General features: G+C 39.9%; 1 protein-coding gene across 1 annotated transcript in view; it reads right to left on the bottom strand.

Annotated features, from left to right (window-relative positions):
- Positions 1-22,304, bottom strand: part of nrn1la (neuritin 1-like a) — a 101,126-nt gene that overhangs the window by 25,686 nt on the left and 53,136 nt on the right. The window contains exon 2 of the mRNA XM_085164687.1: positions 5,724-5,868. Coding sequence (XP_085020813.1) covers positions 5,724-5,868 — 145 coding nt within the window. The remainder of the gene's footprint in view (positions 1-5,723; positions 5,869-22,304) is intronic.

The following is a 22,304-nucleotide window of genomic DNA, read 5'->3' as shown; positions in this document are numbered from 1 at the left end:
GAGATGGTGACCCTCATTGGTGTGCTGCAGGAAAGCTTGGCGAACACCAGCAACAAAGGGATTCATCCTCTACATTTGACCCAATAGTTATTAAGACATTTCCATTTCAGTCTGGATGCTAGAGCAAAATGATCAACGATAAGAATGAGTCAGCAACAAGAGGCTCACACACAGACACTGTCACAGAAGAAGATAGTCAGAACAATTCCTTTAGGTTTTTTTCAAGGACTTTAATAACACTGTTTGTAGATCTTGATGAAAATGTGTCACAAAAAGTCGCCCTACAGTTAGTTTTTTCTGAGTCAGCTGAGCAACTTCTTTCTATGAATTCGAGAAGAAGAAGTGATGTGTATGGAGCATGCCTGCTTTATGCACATAATAAATTCTATATATCACGAGGAACACTGGTCAAATATCCTATTACAGTTCATTAAATATCTGCTTAATTGGCACAATTGTGCCACTCCCACTCTGACTTCCTTCAGTGGCCTTGGATGGGATGTATCTCTGTACACTTAAATGTGGTGACTCTGGAAATTCATTATAATTTTTTTGCATCTGTACAAATTTAAGTTGACAGACACTGCTCTCAGATCAGTAGTCCTATTCTAAGACCCTCCTAAGAAATCTTCTTCCCCAAGAGGTCTTCTGTGAAAGATGGATGAGAGAGGTATGTATAAATAGAGCGGTGAGCGGAGATGACAAAGGGCAGGGGGAGAATAATGGATGGATAAAGGATATAGAGAAATGAAGTGAAGACAGAAAGAATAGAGAGGAGGAGAGAAGAGGAGTGAGAAATGTTCAGGGCTCCAGCTGAAACAACGAGAGGCTAAAAAGAGTGTTAAAGAGTGAGCGAAGACACGCCGGAAGAAGGTTAGAGACAGCAGTCTTTATATTTAAAGCCAAACTGAAATAAAAACAAGATTAAATCAGTATATCTTTGACTTATCTGTCTTTGGACTTGTATAGCCGGCATGAACTTCTATACAAATTTATTATTAACACCCATCCAGTTTTTCTTGCTTATTCCAGGTCTGGGTCATAGGGTAGGAGACTAAGCAGAGATTCCCAGATTTCCCTCTCCCCAGCCATCTCCTCCAGCTCTATTCATGGTATACCACGAAATTCCAAGACCAGCAAAGAGACACATATCTCCAGGATGTCTTCTGTCTGCCAAAGTCGGACATGCCCAAAAGACCTCACCGTGTGAAGGGGGAGTGATCTCAACCACCTCAGCTGGCTCTTTTCTACTCTGAACCCCTCATAAAACAGTGAGGAACTGAGTCAGACTTTAAGGGGGAGCTTAGCTATCCTTCAGTGAAACCTCGTATCTGCCACTTGCTTCTGCGATCTTATTATTTTGTTGCCATCCACAGCTTCTGATAGCAATATAGATTGACCAGTAATGTGGGATTTAGCATATTTGTGTCCATATTGAGCCTGCACGGATGGGAATGCAACCTATGTAAAAATGACTGCATTTAAGCCAACTAAAAAAAAACAACAATCATATAGCTTGGCATGGACGACACCATGCATAGGCTGACTGCTGATTGGCTGAAAAGTGGTCTGCCATATAAAAGGCAGTGATAGCGTAGTTCACCACATATAGAGAGAAGAGTGAAGAAGAATCAAAGATCAACAGCATGAAAAGAACAGCCAATCTCTGCAGTGGACTGTTTTGTAATACTTGTTTCACTTCAGCTCTTTGTAAGTTATTATCACTTTGCACTGTGGGTTGCTAATGAACCAACAATAATAGAAACACAAGCACCAGAATATCTGCAGACACTAAACAGCTACAATCTGTAGGTGACGGTCTGCAAAGCTCTCCATAAGCAAATATGGACAGAAACACATTACAGTAAGCTGTCCAAGATCAACACTACATCCTCTTGTTACCATGAAAGATACACATTTCATCCACATCACTGTATATGCTACACCAATTCATCTATCAGTTTCCCCCTCCAAATGAGGACTAACCTTTTCCTGTGTTTGTACAGAGACCGAATTGGCCTTAACAACTCCATCCCATCAAAGCACCTCAGGAAAACCTCCGTGCATCCTTTGATTATACTTAATCAAAGGCCCCTCATGTGTAGGTTGATTATTTGGTTGTTGTGAGACCTACTATAGCCAGTATCAGACAGTATCCCTGAACCTCCAACACAAGTTCAGGTTCCTTCCTTAGACTCACTGAATTCACCACCCACTAGCATTTAAGGATCGGCTTACCACTATTACTCTATTACACTATTACCTTCTGCACCCTGCTGCTAACACCTTTGTCTCCCTGTTTCCAGCGAACCTTCCCCTCACCTAAGGCCATGTCCACACTAATACATTTTTGTTTGAAAACGCATCTTTTTCTCTCCATTTTGGCCTTCCGTCCACACTCAGACTGCGTTGTTGGTCAAGGAAAACTGAGCTTTTGGAAAATACTCTCCAAAACAGATACGTTTAAAAATGGTGCTCGCGTTGCAGTGTGGACAGCGTAACCACATGCTTTCGAAAATGATGATGATCGATGATGCGTTTTAGTCATATGATGCAGTCATGTGGCCAATTGAACTAAGATAGCAGAGGGCATTATACAGCAGTTGTTTTGTTTGCTCCCAATTTTGACATCCCTATTAAAGATAAATATCAGTTTGTACTGATATTTATCCAGATAGTTTTTCTTCAAATTCTTTAATTCGCATTCACTTTTCCAACAACTCGACCTCATTGTCAGTCAATTTAAAAAACTCGGTGCTTTTCCTCAACTTCTTGCCACGACATTTCAAAGAGAAGGAAAGTAAATAAACGGCAGATAGAAATGAGCAGGTCGAATCGTCTTACGTTTCACGCATGGACAATACAGGAACGTAAGCGTTTTCAGTCATTTCAGTGTAGATGAACAACTGTTCGGAAACGATTGAAAACGATAGTGTGGACGCAGAGCGTTTTTAGACGAAAACGCCATTTTCAAATTTATCCGGATTAGTGTAGACGTAGCCTGTGATTGGTGTAGGGACCTTCCTCCCATGAAACTGGTCATTCTCACCAAGATCACTGACTCTTGTCGCCTGCCCTCCTGGAACTCACTTACCTGCAAGTCAACAAACCAGCCGCCTCCCTCCACGAAGGACTCACCCTGTCCTCAAAGTAAGATAAAGTCAGTTGCACTCAGTCAACTTTGCATTCTGCCTGAGGAACATTTATCTCTGGTTTGGCCGCATTAAGAGGGGTCCATCCTCCTAGTGGACCCCTTTAATTTGGACGGGTTGATCAACTCCAGTTGTCCCCGTGAACTAACTTCTAACTTCTAAATAACATTGTTGCTGTTGCTTAGGGGTGGGGGAAAAAATCAATACTGTGTAGTATCGTGATATTTTGTTTGCTAATAATGTATCGATACAGGGACAGCAGAAATCGATATTTTGTTACAAAAAAGGTTTTTGTGCTCTGACTTCAGAGCATGTTGATCCTTTTTCTGAGCAAGAATCCTGACATTCCTTCACTGTCCAAATGTGTTTAACTTTTTTATGGCAGCAATAAACATGACAGTTTACTTGTTTTAATTTAAAACATGTTTTATTTTAATTAAGTTTAAAACTTTTTTATTTAATGTAAAATTATATTTTGTTTTAATTTACTTTCAAATTCTTCAGTTGCTGAAGGGGCTGCATAGTTTTCACAAATTTCATAGTTCAGAATAGCTATAATTGTACCAGATGGTTGCATTCAGTTAAGTTGGACTAGACTGTAATACAAACCGTTCAGTTTGTCAACAATAAAACTGAAATGAGAGAAAGACTGAGTAAGAGACTTTGCTATTAGATAAAATGAATATTGATAAAGTTTACCTTTATGTACAGAATCTAAATATCGCAAAATATTTTTTAAAAATTGCAATAATATCGTATCGTGCGTTAAGTATTGTGATAATATCGTATCGTGGGGTGCATGGTGATTCCCACCTCTACTGTTGCTGTGGATAAAGATGTTGAAACTGTTACAGCTTTCTTGTTTTTTTCTGCATTTAAGTCCTCCATCCTGCTTTGACTTAAATATTCTGTGACAGTAAACCAGTAACTGTGGTGGTATCTACTCACCAAACAGGCTTGAAGCTAAACATCCCGTTTTCACTCATAGCTTAAAACGTTGTAGGCTCACAGTTGCAGCTTAGCATCAGCGTCAAATTAACTGTCATATAAAGCAAAACAGTGAACAAGATAAACATGTTGAAATTGATTTCACCTCCATCACCATGATCTTTCTGTCTCTTTAAATGAGAGCTTCGATATTCCTCTCATATAACCCACTCTGTTCAATCAATTTTTATTTTATTGGGGAGCACATTCACAGTCCTGTGATGTTGACTCGTCGAAGACGCGGCACAAAGGCAAATGAATATTACGTTTGCAAAAGAGGAAGAATAAATAGATGAAATATAAACAGTTAATGTGTGTTCTGTGGTCCAGCATCTTCAGTGTGATGGTACGCAAACAGCATAATATAACTAACATTTTTTTAGAATAGTTTTTTAATTTTCAATGCCCAAGTTTACTTTTGGGTCAAAATGTTGGTATGTTAATCATATATGAAGTTTAATACCAACACAAAAACAGAGACTGGTATCAAAGTGCCAGTTAGAGACCCACCAGTGGAACATCAAGTTAATGATGGTGACTTTTAGCGGTAAAAGGAAAAGTAATAATTAGCATCGTGAAGTGACGGGTAACCAGTTAAGCTACTCTTCTAAAAGGAGAGTGATTGAACTGCTCTACCTGAGAACTGACATGTGCTGGAGAGGGATAAAGCTAAAACAGCTAACTAAAACATGATGTCAGTGTAGATAATGCTACTCATCTAATCATCTAATCATTAGCAGACAATTAAGATAGTATCCTCATTTACCTTCGCACACACTGTGAGCTGTGTGTCCGAATATCTCTGACTGTAATAAATTTAACATTTTTTTCCTTTTTTATTTGTCCCAATGAAATGTTTTGTACAAATAACTGCTGGAGGTTTAGTGACTTTTATCAAATATACTGTGGAGGAAGTGAACATTCCCAACAATACTCTCGTTTATGTTTTCACTAGACACTGAAGAGTGCAATTTAAACGATGTAATGCCTTCTAAGTAAAGCGCACGACTGAATTACGGCTTATTCTCAAAGGAGCTTGCAAAGAAAAGCGTCTGGACTTCTTTAAGTCCTTCTTTAACTTAAAGAAGTCCAGACGCTTTTCTTTGCAAGCTCCTTTGACTACGATGACCTGGATGACTGAGAACCTTCACAGACATACGGCTTATTCTGCCTCACAGTGACGGTTAAACTCTTTACAGGCAGCTATTAATCCTGGTAAAAATGTATTAATGTTCACACAGCATTATTTGAGAAAAATCAATTCATAACTGCATGTAAAAAGGCAAGACCGAGTCTAGTGAGGAATTAGAGAGCCAAGACCGGTCTGTGGTACCAGATTGCACCATTCTTTGGCCTCTATCTGCCTTATCAGACAGCAGGCTGCTTTGGTGAAATTGCAAAATTCTTATCTAAACTTTTTTGCATGCTATTTCCAACTCCAAGAATCAGTAATTCTTTCCTAACAGGGCCTCTGTCTTTAACTTCTTAACCCACTCTCTTAAACAACCAAATGCTCACTAACAAGTGTTTGAATACTGAAAGTGATCTGAGGGAAACTGCGCTGTTGTGACTGCAGTGAATGACCTGCAGATGGAGTGTATCTCGTGCGTGTCCTCCTCCTTGCGGGCGCTGTCCGTCAAACTGTCGCCCAGAGCCATCAGACACTGAGCGAAACCCTTGTAGATGGAGTGACACCTTCTGGCTGAGACTGCAGAACACGGACTCAGCACTGGAAAGCAAACACAAACACACAAAAAGTACGTAACTATTTGCAAAACCACAAGTACAGAGTAAAATTAAACTGAAAAAATAACTCATATAAAACAGATTAATCTGAGCCGAAATCTGACTGCAGTAGTTAGCGGTAAACGTAACACTTTGTTGTACCTAATTATAGAAAGTATATCAATGGAGCTGTTTGTATAAATTATAGGACTGAAGAGTTGAGTATAACCTACAGGTAGCTGTGGGCCTAACTTTGATCTTTTTCTCCCCTCAATTATTCCGAGTTAAAGCCCACTGCTGATTTATAGCTTACAAGATGAGACACGTAAAGGCTCGGTGACCAGGAAATGGAAGAGAAAAGCCCAGTCGGAGTTGTTTTTATTCTCAGCAACAACCTACACAAATCATGTTTAAATGCTGCCAATACTCAGACTAATGAAAGCTCCCAGACAAGATGCCTATTTTCATTCAAAAAGAGGAAACACTTTAAATTCCATCGATGTAGTCTCCTTTCAGACATCTGAATCATCACCCATATCTCAAATTTGTTCGGCAATTTGAAGGCTAGTGTTATTTCCACTGATTTGTATTTCCAGCTCTGGAGAGCAGCCAACCAATTAGAGCCGACTATGAGGGATAAAAAAAAATAGATGTCATCTCTTTTTCATGTTTCGTTAGCTGCCCATTAAAAAAAATGACTGTATTGGCAAGTGAGACAGATGCAATCAGGTAAGTTGTTTTAAGTCCACAAGCAGAAATAATTATTTCTATGTAAACACCTATATTTGTATATACCAGCAGCTGCTACTGTAGCTTCAGTGGCAGCTGCTTTTTATTTCCCATAATGAGAAATTTGGTAACAAACAAAGTCAATCTAATTAAATGAATGAAATCAAACAAGATGAGATTTCAGTTCACAAATTCTTGATTATTCCTTCAGTTGTTCTTCTGACTTTTATTTTCCTGTTCATCACCATTTTATAGAAACAAAGCATAACAAACTAGTGTTAAATTCACAGTCAGTTATTTACGTGGCTGTTCACAGCTATGCCCGTCCAGAATCTTCTCATACTTGTTCAAGAAAGTTTGTACAGTCAACAGGCACCCAATCCCAGTTTCACAATATGATCAGAATTTGTATCAGCTGGCTATTTTGACACAAAATCCATGAAACATATTTACAAATAGGCGCACAATGCAAAAGAAAACAGCCTGCATATGTCACGATCAGTCATATCACGGTGATTGGGCATGCTAACTCATAGAGAAGTGCATGCATCAATTAGTAGAACAGACCTGCCCCAACTAACTCTAATCAACTGCCAATTGAAAGAATGTATATATATGTATATAATGTATAGATGTCATTGCAGATAAATCAGATAAATTCAGTTTTATTTATATAGCATGAAATCACAACAACGGCTGCCTCAAAGTGCTTTATATTGTAAGATGAAGACTCTACAATAATACAAAGAAAACAGAGAAAAGCCCAACTATCATATGACCCCTATGAGCAAGCATTTTGGCAACAGTGGTAAGGATAAAATCCCTTTTAACAGGAAGAAACCTCCAGAAGAACCAGGCTCAGTGAACCATCTGCCGCGGTCGGTTGGGTTAAGGGGAGGAAGACATGCTGTGAAAGAGAGAGCCTCTGGATCTCTTAAGATAATAAAAGAAGCTGGAGATCAGATCTGACACGATCATCACCTCTGAAGCTTCAAAACATCCGATCACGCTGGAACACACAGTAGCCTGGGACTAGTAAAAAGTACTTTTCTATTGCTATTGTTCTATTTGAGCACTCAAAGCATGCCTCGAAGTGCTTTCTATCTAATATTCACACTCCGATGAATGCATTGGGGTCCAGTATCTTGATCAAGGATGCTTTGTCATGCAGACTGGACACTCCTGAGCTACAGCTACCAATATGAGAAGTGTATACTGAAGTGAATGAGAGGAAATCCAATAGGTGCCAAGACACCGTGGAAGAGTGCAGAAACCTCTATGCGCTTGAAGTCGGATGCAGAGGTTTTGCAGGACATTCATTCTGCAAAGTCCTCATGTGGTTGGGACTTACAGGAGAGGCCAAGAGGGGGGCCGTTCGATCTGTGAGCAAAGCTGCAGAAAAAGTTACAAGGTGGTTTAGGATTAAGAGAGCTGATCTGTGGGTTGCTGCTGGCATGTAATTTGGGGCCTGCTCAACCCCAGGTCACCTGGTGTCTCATGTTTCGTCCCACTGTATCCTATGAGAGTTTTTTTGCATACTATAGTGGAAAACGGATTTAAATGTAAAAGAAATATGAGGGAACATGAACAGCAGCATCTTTAGAGTTTCTTTAACACAACCAAATACTGAACACAAGAGAGCACCCACCTGTCACTCAAAACGCCCACACCCTTAATAATGCATAAGTTTTATAAAAATTCACTCCCCGTGCAATCAGCTACTGAAACCTAAACTGATTTTCATACCAGGCTGTAAACATGTTTTTTTCCGTTGTGTTTTGTGGCGACCGGCTCGCTTCTTTTGGCTCTGGCCTCACACTGCACTTCCTCACTATTTGAGAAAGTTTATTTTTTGGGATTAACATATTCACTTCATTTTCAGCCAGTGCACATGACCTACTTACAACTTATATAGGGTCACCTGATTATGTGGGTGATAGCAAACAGCTGCTTGTTTAAAATAACTATATGAAGAGGCGTTTCTGTTAGAATCTGTGGTAGCATCACCTGCTAAAGCTCCACCATGTCTAGCAGCTACTCTCTAACGCTGTCTGTCAGGCTTTTGGGACTGGATCACACTTTTTTTTTTTTTAAAAATGACAGAAATATTGCAGGTTGGAAAAAAGCAATAACCCCATAATGCTGAAACATAATAAAAGTGAGGGGGAAAGCTGCAGAATATTCTCTGATTGTCCTCTTTTAAGCGTATAAAGTCACTTCATTCATTCTTCAAATCAGAATTGTTTTTGAAGCTGTACATTTACAGCTTGAATGAGAAATATGCTAACTGCAGAAATACAAATAACCTTTCAGAAAAGGATACAACCAGAAGCAACAACAACAAATCTGTCATGTGTCAAGCTCAAGCAGCATCATATCAGTTGTCAGTGTGCATTGTTGGGACACGACAAGCAAGACGAGCTGTTTGCTGTCACTTCAAAGTATCTGGTAAAGATTAGGGGAGCATGCTTGACAGAGGGGGAATACAACGCTTCATATTAAAAATGCAGTTTCCGGTGTCAGAAAGTGGTACAGACCCACCTAAATTACAGGTGAATTCAAGTGAAATGACATTGTCTGATGTTATAGTTTGAAGTGAATACTTCAAATCAAGTCATAAATTTGTTAAATATATTACAGATTTGAGGTTAACTGTTCTCAGCATGATGATTCATCCCTATATGACACATCGAGAGAAATAAAAAAAAATATAGAGGCCATTCAAAAATCTGCTTCTTGTTTGTTTGTGTATGAAAATTCTCTGAGGACATAAAAAATCTGCCACTAAAGTGCAAATGCCACTCCCGAGAGCCCCAAGTCACATAGCTGTTTACAGCATCTCATCTGTCACACTTGAGTTTGGAAGGAAGAGGAAGTTCTTCCACAGATGCACAATTAGGTGATGCATTTTGAAGTAATCATTTAAAAACTGTTGCGTGTTTTGGTCTTGCGCTGGTATTTACTGAGGTCTGAAATGGCAGAGAACCAAGCTTTCATGTACGCGCTGCAGACAACGAGAGCTCTTTCAGGGCAGAGGCACGAGTGTTTGATTCAGATGATTCTTTCTCATCTTTCAAGCAGCAGCAAATGAATATGAATCAGAGGCCTGAGAAGACTTCAGGGACTGGCAAAGTGTCATGAAAGCAAAAGAAGGAATTATTCCATCACAGGCTTTTAACTTTTTGTCACTTTTAATTCTAATCTCAACATTTCAAGCTTGATTCCCAAAAACAAACCAATCAGCTCTTTATAGGATAGACAACGGGGATTCACCATCCTGAGCCAGAAAAATAAACCCTATTCTTCGGAATATGTTTTTTATAATAATGACTTGTCTTCCCAATTAAACCGCCAAGGAATATGTAATGATTGTGGGTTTACATAAAATACTTTTCCCCCAGTACTACAATTATGTGCCTCCCACAAGCTAGAGGCAAGTGGTAAGGGATAGTCAAACTTTGATGCCATTATTTAGGAATCGTTGGTTAAATGGGGTGGCTGTAGCTCAGGTGGTAGAGCAGGTCATCCACTGATTGGAAGGTTGGTGGTTCGATTCCTGGCTTCCCCTAGTCTACATGCCAAATATCCAGTAGCGGTTTTAGATACGGGCGACACGGGCGGTTGCCCGGGGCGGCATCATGGTGGGGGGCGGCATCACGAGAATCGGTAAAAAAAAAAAAAAAAATTGCTCGTACTCATGATGCCCCGACATCAGCCAGCGCATACTGGGAATGGCATAGGTTTTCTATCGCCCATGGGAGTAAGGGCGCCCTCCGTTTGCGAGGTGCGCCTGCTGCTTGCGGCACAGGGAGGAGAGGGCGGGGGATTCTCTGGCTGGCTGGAGCAGTAAAAATTACCAGCTCGCAAAATAAAACAAACAGCAAACACGAAAACACCAGACATCATCATACAGACTTATAATTTGCACCGATGTTTTTTCAAAATTCTATACGCGAAAAGTGAGCATAAGAGCCCTCGGTGCGCCTGCTCGCTGCTGAAGTCAAAGTAAACTTTATTGTCATCTCCGCTGCATACAGTCCAGTATACAGAGAGACGAGACGACGAGGCTCCAGTTACAGCAGTGCAAGTAAACAAACAATAAATATTTAAGAGTAAAACAAATAAATATGCACTTTAGGACTCGGGGTGAAGGGATCAATAACAATTTAAAATGTATATTTTATATTTTGTTTATTTAAAGTCTCACACACAACCCGTTTTTAAAGTTTAAAAAAAGAGAAAAGAAGAGGAGTGTAGCGACTTCCACAGTCGCTAGAGGCTGGGGAGGGAGCCTGCCTATTTGCCTGACACGCTGTCAACTTTACGCAATAATGCGAGAGGTGGAATTGCTTGCTTGTTTATTAAAGTGCTTGAAATGTTTACAGAGCAATGTTATCGGCTCGCGATTCAAACTCTTAAAACATCACAGGCTCTAATGCAACAAGGGGAAACTCGTTGTGCTGCGGTCAACAAAAACTATGGCTACCCAGCCCCCCTCTCTGTCAAAATCAAACCAGTGAAAGACAGACTGACAACGCCCTCTTAATGTCACCGCTAGCACCCACGTGACTCCCGTTACACATACACACCATACACACACACCATAGCAACCAAACAAATGAAAACCCAGTGATCATTAAAATTCAATACATTTAATTATCACTCCTACAAGGAGAAACGAGAAAAAGATACAGGTAAGCAGATGTGTCATTGGATAATGGCAGGTCATCCTGAAACAATCAGAATCAGAATCAGAATACTTTATTAATCCCTAAGGAAATTATGTGGGTTACAGTTCCTCCAAGAAGAAATGGTAAAAATAGTAACAGTAACAGACTAAACTCCAAACAATATATACAATAATATAATATTAATTAGTCAGTGTCAATTGTTGATTTGTCCCGTTCACATTGTATGACGAAGTATGATGTCTGTTTAGTAGCCGTTTGCATACTATGCATACTCTCTCCCTCTTCATGTGTGTGTGTGGGGGGGGGGGGGGGGCGCCAGAGGGGGTGTTCGCCCAGGGCGCCTAACAGGCTAGGACCGCCACTGCAAATATCCTTGGGCAAGATACTAACCCCAAATTGCTCTCTGATGCATCCATCGGAGTGTGAATGTTAGCTATGAAGCACATAGGCTACATTCACACTGCAGGTCTTAATGCTCAATTCCGATTTTTTTTGATCAAATCTATTTTTTTTGTCTGCTTGTTTACACTACAAATAAAATGCGACAGCAAACGCGCTCTAGTGTGAACGCTCAAAGCGGCCCGCATGCGCAAAAGAAGACTTCACACACAACGCGCTCTGTTTAGACCCAGAGCAAACAGTATTGTTTGACTGATGGCCCTTAATATTGTAACGTTCACAAGAACCAGACGTTTGGATCTCAGTTTGTCCGTTTATTCAGTAACACAGGCAAACGGGCCGTTAACTCCGGGGAGAGTGCCCTCGTACCGCACCTCACTTCAGCCCCGCACAGTCACGCAACAACAAGGACCCCCCTCCCCTTCCTGCACACATTAACTCCCTTTTTCCTGCAGCACAACCAAACATGTATCTTAAAGAAATAACAACAGTGTGCAGAGATAACCAACATGTCACTGTAAAATAACATTTAACCATCGTTACAATATAAAGACTTCGGACTTTACGTTTCCCAATTTTTGCTTTAAGTTATTTTGTTATTTACATAATAATGTAAATAACCTAATAATTATCCTTGTTGCTGTTTTAGAGGAGCGGTGCTTCAAAGGATAGTTGCAGATTTCTGTCAGAATCTGCAGATTATACAGTACAAATAAAGTGTTCACGTTTCTCCAACATTGTCTTCCCAACAGTTTCACTGACATCTACACGGGATGGCCAGGAAGCGTTCGCGATGTCTTCTCGGGCGCTTCTCCAGTGCTGATAATTGGCGTCTGTCTTGTGTCGGTGACGTAAAAGACGGATTTAATGCGACATGACCGTTCAAACAGCAGTCGCTTCCTAAAACATCGGATATGTATCGGATTCAGTACCACATACGAAAGTGACCCAGATCGGATTTGAAAATATCGGATTTGTGCCGTTCACACTGTCATACCATGATCGGATATGGGTCGCATAGGGTAAAAAAAAAAATCGGATTTGATGCGCTTTCGCCTGCAGTGTGAACGTAGCCTTAGAAAGATGTGCTTGTGCGAATGGGTGTGAATGGGTGAGAATGGGTGAATGCACAAGTTGTATAAAGCGCTTTGAGTGCTCAGATGAGTAGAAAAGCGTTATATAAGAACCAGTCCATTTACCATTTAAATTTGCTCATCAGTTTTTATATCAAATTAATGCTTTGCCTTTTTCCAATTTAAATCTAAACTAGAAGACACCGGATCTTTATCCTCAAATATATAGCCTATTGAAAAGAACAGCAGAAGACAAGCATACACACAGTGGCGGTCCTAGCCTGTTTGGCGCCCTGGGCGAACACTCCCTCTGGCGCCCCCCACCCACTCACACACACACACACACACACACACACACACACACACACACACACACACACACACACAAAAAAAAACATATTAAGGATTGTACATTAACAGAAAACTGTTGTACACACACACACACACATATATGACGAGAGAGTGTGCGCATAGTATGCAAACGGCTACCAAACAGCCATCATAATTCGTCATACAATGAGAACAGGACAAATCAACAATTGACAATGACTAATTAATATTAAAATCTGTAACATAATGTATTGTTTGGAGTTTAGTCTGTTACTGTTACTATTTTTACCATTTCTTCTTGGAGCAACTGTAACCCACATAATTTCCTTAGGGATTAATAAAGTATTCTGATTCTGATTGTTTCAGGATGACCTGCCATTATCCAATGACACATCTGCTTATCTGCATCTTTTGCTCGTTTCTCCTCCTCTTCTTTTCTCTTTTTTTCTAAACTGAAGACATGATGGCTTTGAACTTTTCTTGTCCATCTTCCATTGGTTTTAATTTTGCACTCCAGTATGAACACCCATAACAACCCAAGGATCACCACAACATGATCTAACACACCTACACCTTAGTTCACAGATTCACTTTGTCTAGGGTTTATTTCTGGGATTTCACACAACCCAGGATTCAAATCATGAATACATAATGGGCTTGGATTTACAACATTATGAATGAAATGTGCTCTATTTGGAAGTAGCAGCCCCCCCCCCCTCCCCTTTCGACGGGTTGTGTGTGAGACTTTAAATCATCAAACTGTAAATTTAAAATTTAAAATTGTTATTGATCCCTTTACCCCTGGTCCTAAAGTGTATGTTTATTTTCTTACTCTTCTTATATTTATTGTTTGTTTACTTGCACTGCTGTAACTGGAGCCTCGTCGTCTCTCTATATACTGGACTGTATGTAGCGGAGATGACAATAGAGTTTACTTTGACTTCGGCAGCAAGCAGGCGCACCGAGGGCTCTCATGCTCACTTTTCGCGTATAGAATTTCAAAAAAACATCGGTGCAAATTATAAGTCTGTATTATAATGTCTGTTTATTGGTTTATTGGTTTGTTTATATTTTGTTTTATTTTGCGAGTTGGTTATTAGATGCTGCTCCAGCCGGTCAGAAAATCCCCCGCCGCCCTCTCCTCTCTGCGCCGCAAGCAGCAGACGCACCTCGCAAACGAAGGGCGCCCTTACTCCCAGCAAATGGGCAATAGAAAGCCGATCGGTGCCTGTGACATTCCCAATATTCGCTGGTTGACGTCGGGGCAGCATGAGTACGAGCATTTTTTTTTTTTTTTTTGCCGATGCCTGTGATGCCGCCCCCCACCACGATGCCGCCCCGGGCAACCGCCCGTGTCGCCCGTATCTAAAACCGCTACTGCATACACAGTCACCCTGAGCTGTGTTGTAAAGAGTGTATTAATGTGAAAACAACAGGTAGATTAATAATGAATCAAATTAAATCCATCCATTCATTTTCTGCTGCTTTTCCAGGTCTGTGGAGCAGTCTCTTAGAGATGCCCAGATCTTTCTCTCCCCAGCCGCCTCCTCCAGCTAATCCAGGAAGACACAGAACCTCTCCAAAGCCAGCTGATAGATTCAATCTCTCCAGCAAGCCCTGGATCTTCCAAGAGCTCCCCCCGGTTGGACGTGCCCCGAACACCTCACCCAAGAGGCACATGGGAGGTATCTTGGTAAGATACATAAAGACCCCTTCAAACACAGACAATCAGGGCTGAAAAGGCCGTTATTCAACTGGCTTTTGAAAAATGTTATTGGAAGGTTGATGGAAGAAAAATTGTGGTAGGAAAAGGTGCAGCCTTGAGAGGACTGTCAAGAAAAATCAACTCAAGAACTTGGGAAGGCTTCACAAGGAAAGGACTGAGGCGGGTATCAGTGCATCAGCCATGAAAACATCACCATGCACAGATGTCTTCAGGAAACGAGCTGCAGCTTTTACATTCCTAATATCAGGACAGTCCCGAAGCAGAGACTACGTCAGAAGAATCAGGTATGATTCTTCTGACGGGCTAGGAAGGAAAAGTACTGCAGTGTTGCTGAGTGGCCCAAAGTCTTCTTTTTAGATCAAAGTAAACTTTGCATTTCATTTGAACATCAAGGTCCTAGAGGGTGGAGGAAGAGTGAAGTTGCACAGTATCCAAGGTGTTTGAAGTCCAGTGTGAAGCTTCTGCAGTGTGTGATGATTTGGGGTGCCGTTTCACCTGCTGGTGTTGGAGGCGGTCGGGTCCACTGTGTTTTAACAAGTCCAAGTCAACACAGCATCTACCAGGAGGTCACTTTATTCCTCCACCTCCTGACAAGCTTTATGGAGACACCAATTTCCCTCTCCAGCAGGACTTAGTGCCTTCCCACAGTGCCAACGTGCATGGCCTGAACACCACAGAGAATCTATGGAGTATTATAACGAGGAAGAAGAGAAACACCAAACCCCCATAAAACGATGAGCTGAGGGCTTCTGTCAAAGCAACACAGGCTTCAATAATACCCACTGACTAATTTTAAGACATATTCTAATAATTTAAGTAAATGGATTTTTTTTTTAAAAACTCTTATTTATTTGTAGTTATTTTTTAATTTGAATCTTATTTAAATTGAAAAAAATATGAAGAGTTTATGAGAGTCATTATTAATTTGCAGTAGAGTGTGATTATCTTGCTACACCTTTCCTCACTAGTAACTCTTTCATTCTTGATTTTTTTTTTACACAGGTAAGTACGTCCCAGATTCATTGCTTCAGGTGGAGAATAGACAGGAAATCAATAGAACACCTGACGTGTGTCTGGAAACACTAAGTCACCTGTCACTTCACCTCACAGATGAGAGGTGACGGGTTGAAACAGAAAACAAACATGCCTGATTTACACAAAGATTTCAGAATGATTTTGGTTTATGGCGTTTCCTTACCTCCACCTTCTGTCTCCTCACTTGTGATGAAGAAGGTGAAAACAAGAGGAGGTGCAATAAAATGTTTTGGCAGATTCTTGCTTTTGCCATCTGCTGCTTATTCCTGTCTTTCCTTTTTTTTAAAAAATGCATCTGCCTGCTCTTTCATCTCGAGGCTCCTGCCTTGTGATGGGCCACGCACACCAATGACTAGCTGCTTATTGAATCACAATGTTTGAATAGTTATCACTGCATATATATGAGATTTTTAAAAAATCTCATATTTTTTTCTTCTTACAAAAACTATAATATTTATCTTTAAATATACCTTCTTAGGTAACTCTGTGTTAGATATAACTGGATATATCTACAGGTTTTGGTTATTAGTTATACAGTAGAGGGGGCATACTATGGTTACCCTACATTAAAAACTGGACACCATGTACAAGTCTAAAATAGCTATAACAATGAGTCAGCGTATAGCGCTGGCTCTCTGGGACACAGTAAAGTAAACAAAATGGATATACTAATAGATCTGTGGAGGAGTATGCATGCTTAGAAATAAAAGCACCTTTTTGCATTCAAGCACAGCTCAGCTTTGGTGGCTTCAGAGTTAATGTTAGTGACCCACAGTTATCGGCTGTGGAAAAACAAAACAAAAGGGGGATTTAATGTAGCAAACATAATTAGAGTTGCAAAACGATCAAAACTCTTTTGGGAGCTCCTCTGGTTCTTAAAGTTTTTGTCAGAAAAATTGGTGACCCCCAAATTTAAATATCAGTCAAAGATAACACAAGTAAACACAAAATGCAGTTTCTAAAGGAAGGAAAAAACTCCAAACCTACATGGCCCTGTGTGAAAAAGTGGTTGCACTCAAAACCTAATAACCCTTAGCAGCAAAAACTGCAATTAACTGTTTGCAATAACTGGCAATGAGTCTTTTTCAGCACTGTGGGGGGATTTTGGCCCACTCATCTTTGCATTATTGTTGTAATTCGTGTTGGAGTGTTTTGATCATTGTTGAACCTAAATGTGTTTCAGGTTGAGGCCACAAACAGATGGCTGGACATTCTCTTTCAGGATGTTTGGATGTTGTTCTGGGTTCTTTTGTGACCTCTTGGATGAGTCGTTCTTGCACTCTTGGGGTAATTTTGATCTCCTCCTCACTCCTGGGAAGGTTCACCGCTGTTCCATGTTTTCACCATTTGTGGATAATGGCTCTCACTGTTCCCACAGCTTTAGAAATGGCTTTATAGCCTTTTCCCAACGAAGAGATCTCAGTGACTTTGTTTCACATTTGTACTTCAATTTCCTTAGCTCACAGCATGATGTCTGGCTTTTGAGGATCTTTTGATCTACTCCATTTACTCTTCTTTATTGAGAATGGGTATGGACGTCATCAGGTTTGGGTGTGGCTAGAGAAACTGAACTTAGCTTTCCATTAGCTTTCATTTCCCTTTTTATTTTTATTCCTCTTAATAATAAACAACTTCATCTAGATGATTTGAAAGATTTTAAGTGTGACAAACGTACAAAAAAAAATCAGGAAGAGGGCAAACACTTTTTCACATCACTGAACAAACATACAGAATATGTTAAAGCACAAAAAGAGTCAGCGTCTCATGACAGTGCCATGTGTTTGTGTTCATGTTTGGGTAAAGAATTAGGAGAAAAAAAATCCAATTTCAAAGACAGAACAATGCTCAAAGACAGACGAGGCATACAGCAATTACAAATATTAGAATATTAGAATCCAGCAGTGCAGGAAATTAAGAGTACTCAAAGAAATCAACTGCAGCAAACATGTAAATATGGATCCAAACAAACAATGTGTTCTCCCACTCAAGATGAAACCAGTAACTTGAAGAAGCAGGAGCAGCTGATACTATGATAATAGTGCACACAAACTTTCTAGACTTTACACAAGCTAAAAGGTTAGTTGCTTAAAGATTTAAAGCTGGGGGATAACCATCATGTTTCTGGCATAATCAGACAGAGAAATCCATAATAACCTTTGAGCATATTGTAATTCAGAGAAGGAACTAGACTCCTGCCACTCCTCTGGGCTTTGTTTTCAGGATTTATAAAACCTTGCTCATAGCATGTCTTTATAGACCAAGGATTGGACAGTTCAGTCCAGCATTGAGGCATTTTTTATGCGTATACAGCTTTTTGGCATATTCCTACGCTCATCTTATGTGAAGAGGGCCGAGACGCAAAACAATAGGTTTATTTTTTTTAAATGTGCATTTTTCCCATAGTTTCTGCCTAATGCACCTAAAAGAACAAAATACTTCAAACAGGACAATATCTGATGCTGTTATGGGCTGTAATTCTAACTATAGTGCTCATAAATGTCCCCAATGTGACAGGATGCGGGGCCTCAACAATCAGACTGAATAACGCAGATTTAAATCTTAAAACTTTTTGCTAAAATAGATGTGTATGTATACATAAGAGTATTTCTAAAGTTAAGCTAAAATATCTGTAGGAAACTCAAAACAGGTGATATAAAAAGCTGAGGCAGCATTACAAAACAGTTAGCTCATCCCAGAGGAGCCTTACAGTGACTTGTGACAGCCATCTCTCCTGAAGAGTGAGATCATTTTGGAGCTGATAGTTACCGAGCTAAAATGGCCCTCTTCAATGGTGTGACAGGCACAGATGCATCATGTCATAATTAGTGTACAAGACGGCGGAGGTAACACGGCTGAAGAGTGTGTCTGTCCCAGAAGAGGCTTGTCGTGATGGGTAAAAGTCAAGAGAGGAACCACGGCTGTAGCCTGGCAGGTGAACAGGAGATGCTAATTGGGTCAGACACTGCATCGCCACAGCTCCTCCCCACCTCCCCAGAGATTTACTGTTTAATATTTAATAAACCAGAGCTTCTCCTATTCTCATTTTTCTTTTGTGTTTTTTTAAGGAATCCTATTGATTTCAGGCCTGGTTGTTCAAAAAGTTTGAAGATTATTGGCTTCACTCATCTCCATCAAGTTTTAATGAAGACCTGAGGAGGGAAAAACAGCTGGAGTAGGAGAAAAGATGAATGTGTGAGAGAAAAAAGGAGACAATAGGGAAGGACGAGAGCACGAGTAATGACCAATAAAGGAGCACAAGGTCCAAAAAAAAAAAAAGTGTGACTGTGAAGAGAAGCTGCCGAAGGACATGTAGGAAAAGACCGTTTTTCTTTCACAATGGGCGTAATGCTGTGACCTTACTTTTTAAGTTCAAGTTTAAGCTGTGACAGGTCACCAAGCTGTTGTTTACCAAAAAAGAGTTCCCATGTTTCCCTCAAAATCATTTTTAAAGACAGTTTTTGTTCAATATTTTTTTAAATCTATCACAAAGCCTAGTGAGCTAACTTCAAGTTTAACCCTGAGTAATACTGACTAATCAAATGATTCACGTGCAAATATTCAAACTAATACATGTGAGAAAAAAAGTGTTCTAAATACTCAAAAGAGTAGAAAGGCACTGAATAAATACCAGCTCAATTCAATTTTATTTACAGTTGCTTCAGTGCACTTTATATTTTAAGATACAGAACCTACATTAATACAGAGAACACGCCAACAATCAGATGACCCACTTCAGCAAGCACTTGGTGACAGGGGGAAAGAAAAACTCTTTTTTAACAGGAAGAAACCTCCAGCAGAACCAGGCTCAGTGAGGGGCAAGCACCTGCTGTGATCAGTTGGGGGTGAGGGGAGGAAAATAGAACAAAATACACACAGTGGATTAGTAATAACTAATTACTAAATCCAGAGTGGTCTCTAAACACACAGTGAAAGAGGTGAGTGAAGAAGAAAACCTCAGTGCATCATGGGAAGCCCCCAGCAGCCTAAGCCTATGTAGCATAGCTAAGGGAGGGTTCAGGGTCACTTGATCGAGTCATAACTATAAACTTTAACAAAAAGTAAAGTGTTAGTAGAGAGTGTCTCTGTTTGCCCAAACTGTCCATGTTAGTTGTTTTCCATGTTCGCTGTCATACTAGTGAAAAATTGCTGAAACTGGAAGAAAAAGACTAAAACTGTCATGAACATGCCAAAAGAATAAATTGCTTATATTTAAGTAGTGCCTTAATTTAATTTTAAGTATACTCCCATCTTAAATCTGTGGTTAGATGGGCAGTGAAAGTCTTCAGCCCTCACTGCTTTCCTTTCCTCATTAGTCATGCATTCCTTCCCGGCTTTAAGTGCTTTTGAGTGGCCTACTATACATACTGTACAGTATTCCTCCTATTACACATGCTTTGACACACTGTCTTCACTGCAGTAAACTGTGTTTGGTGTGTGTTACATGTAAAGCTTTGGATTTTAGGATTTTTTTTCAATATTATATCTTTTTTGTTTGTTTGTAAAATATATCTGTCTGCTGCCAGGAGACACCTGCCTATACAATCAAAACTGCTCCCAACAAACATAGATGTTTACATCAGCGCTGTAATTTGCACTAATCAGCCGAACAACTACTACTGTTATAACTTGCACATTATCTTTCTCAGTTTATATACTGAGGTACAATGCACAATCTGCACTTTTTCTAATATTATTGGACGTTACACGTTTACTTTTTAATGCACAGGTACAATGCACAATCTGCACTTTTTCTAAATATTCTAAATAACCTGGGTTTGCCATTTTTATCTGTACAATAATCTTAATAACTGTACAGTATTCTGTTTTTGTAACTATTGTCCATGATGTAAATACTTTTTTCTGCAAAAAAAATTGTGTGTTTTTGTTCTGTGTCCTGTTCTGTTTGTATATGTGCTTTCTTTTTTTTTCTTCTTTTTTTTTTTTTGCTACTGTCACAACCAAATTTCCCCTTGCGGGACAATTAAAGGATCATTCTATTCTATTCTATTCTATTCTATTCTATTTACCCCCAGACTCATTGGTTTAAATTTACCAAGTTGATATCGCTTAGCAGGATTCCTAAGGAAAGGGTAGTTGACTCCAGAAAAGGAAAAGAAATATATCCTAGCATTAGTGAACTTGCTTTGCTCTTCGCTGATAGTAAAGTTGTCCATGTTTGTGATTTGTCATTGCCGACGCTACGTCTTTTAACCCTCAGGTAAGCCTGGGCTAACAGGGCCCTGAATAAATCCCTGTGCTTAAAACAAAACTATGACACTGGCATCTTATCTCACTCTCATTCAAGGGAAAAACTGAATAAGAGAGATGTCTGTGAAGGTTCTCAGTCATCCGGGTCATCATAGTCAAAGAAGCTTGCAAAGAAAAGCGTCTGGACTTCTTTAAGTTACTTGAAGACGTTTCACCTCTCATCCGAGAAGCTTAGAACTGAAGAAGTCGAAGAAGTACTGAATAAGAGAGAGTAATTACCCAGTTATATGTTGAAATCTTCTTTTACATTACTACAACTGTCTCATAAAAAAAATAACAATGTGGTCTTACAAAAGAGATAGCACATTTTCCTAATAGGTACCAAATTATTGCAGTAATTTGTTTACATAGGAATTATGTCTAACTCAGTCATTTGCATCAAGGAAATGTAAATCAACAGGATATAGGGTAGTCCCATGATGCACCGATTTGAATTTCAACACTTCTGGTGAAGAGGTCCTCTTCAAAAATGTGTTTTATAATTATCTCCACAAGCCGCTATTGAAACTGGAATGACTACTCCGAGTGCAGCTGGGAAATTAAGGCAGGAAAGCACATCTGTTCAACTGGCAGGAATTTGTTGTCTCTGGTTTGGCTTGTAAACTAATCATCTGGTTGCAAGACTGGATAGGAGATTTTCCACTTCATGCTGAGGTTACCAAGCCGAGGGGTCTGACAGAGCAAGGGTTAATGTTTTTACACTGTGATCTCACATCAAGACGACACCCCAGAATCAAATGATTGACATGCAAACTTACCATAGATTTGCATAATAACGTATTTTATCTGAAATCAAATCAAGCCAGGATTGAAACTCAAAGAACTCAAGGTCATCACTTTCATTCACGTTAACTGCAGTCTTATCTGAGCTGAGATTTGGTAAGTTGGACTCATAAATTAGATTCATGCTTAGTATAAACGGCAGTTCACCTTTTGTCATCACTGTGGATTGCAGTGAGGTTCTATAAGCACAGGTCTTTGCGCCAGCAGACAACAGACAGATCAATGATTAAAAATGTCAGTCTCAAAATCAGATTATCCAATCCAGGATAATAAACAACGTTTATCATACTAGTTAGCGGCTCCGGCTCCTGTCAGCTCACATCACATTTTCTTCTGTATTAATCAACAGCCTAGGCCATTTAGATGTACTAAATGAAGTGCTGAGGCAGGGAGATGCCCGGTGGTT

Source organism: Neolamprologus multifasciatus, chromosome 7, assembly GCF_963576455.1.
Source record: "Neolamprologus multifasciatus chromosome 7, fNeoMul1.2, whole genome shotgun sequence".
Taxonomy (NCBI): domain Eukaryota; kingdom Metazoa; phylum Chordata; class Actinopteri; order Cichliformes; family Cichlidae; genus Neolamprologus; species Neolamprologus multifasciatus.
Note: the sequence above shows the minus strand (reverse complement) of the source record. Positions and strands in the feature narration are given on the sequence as shown.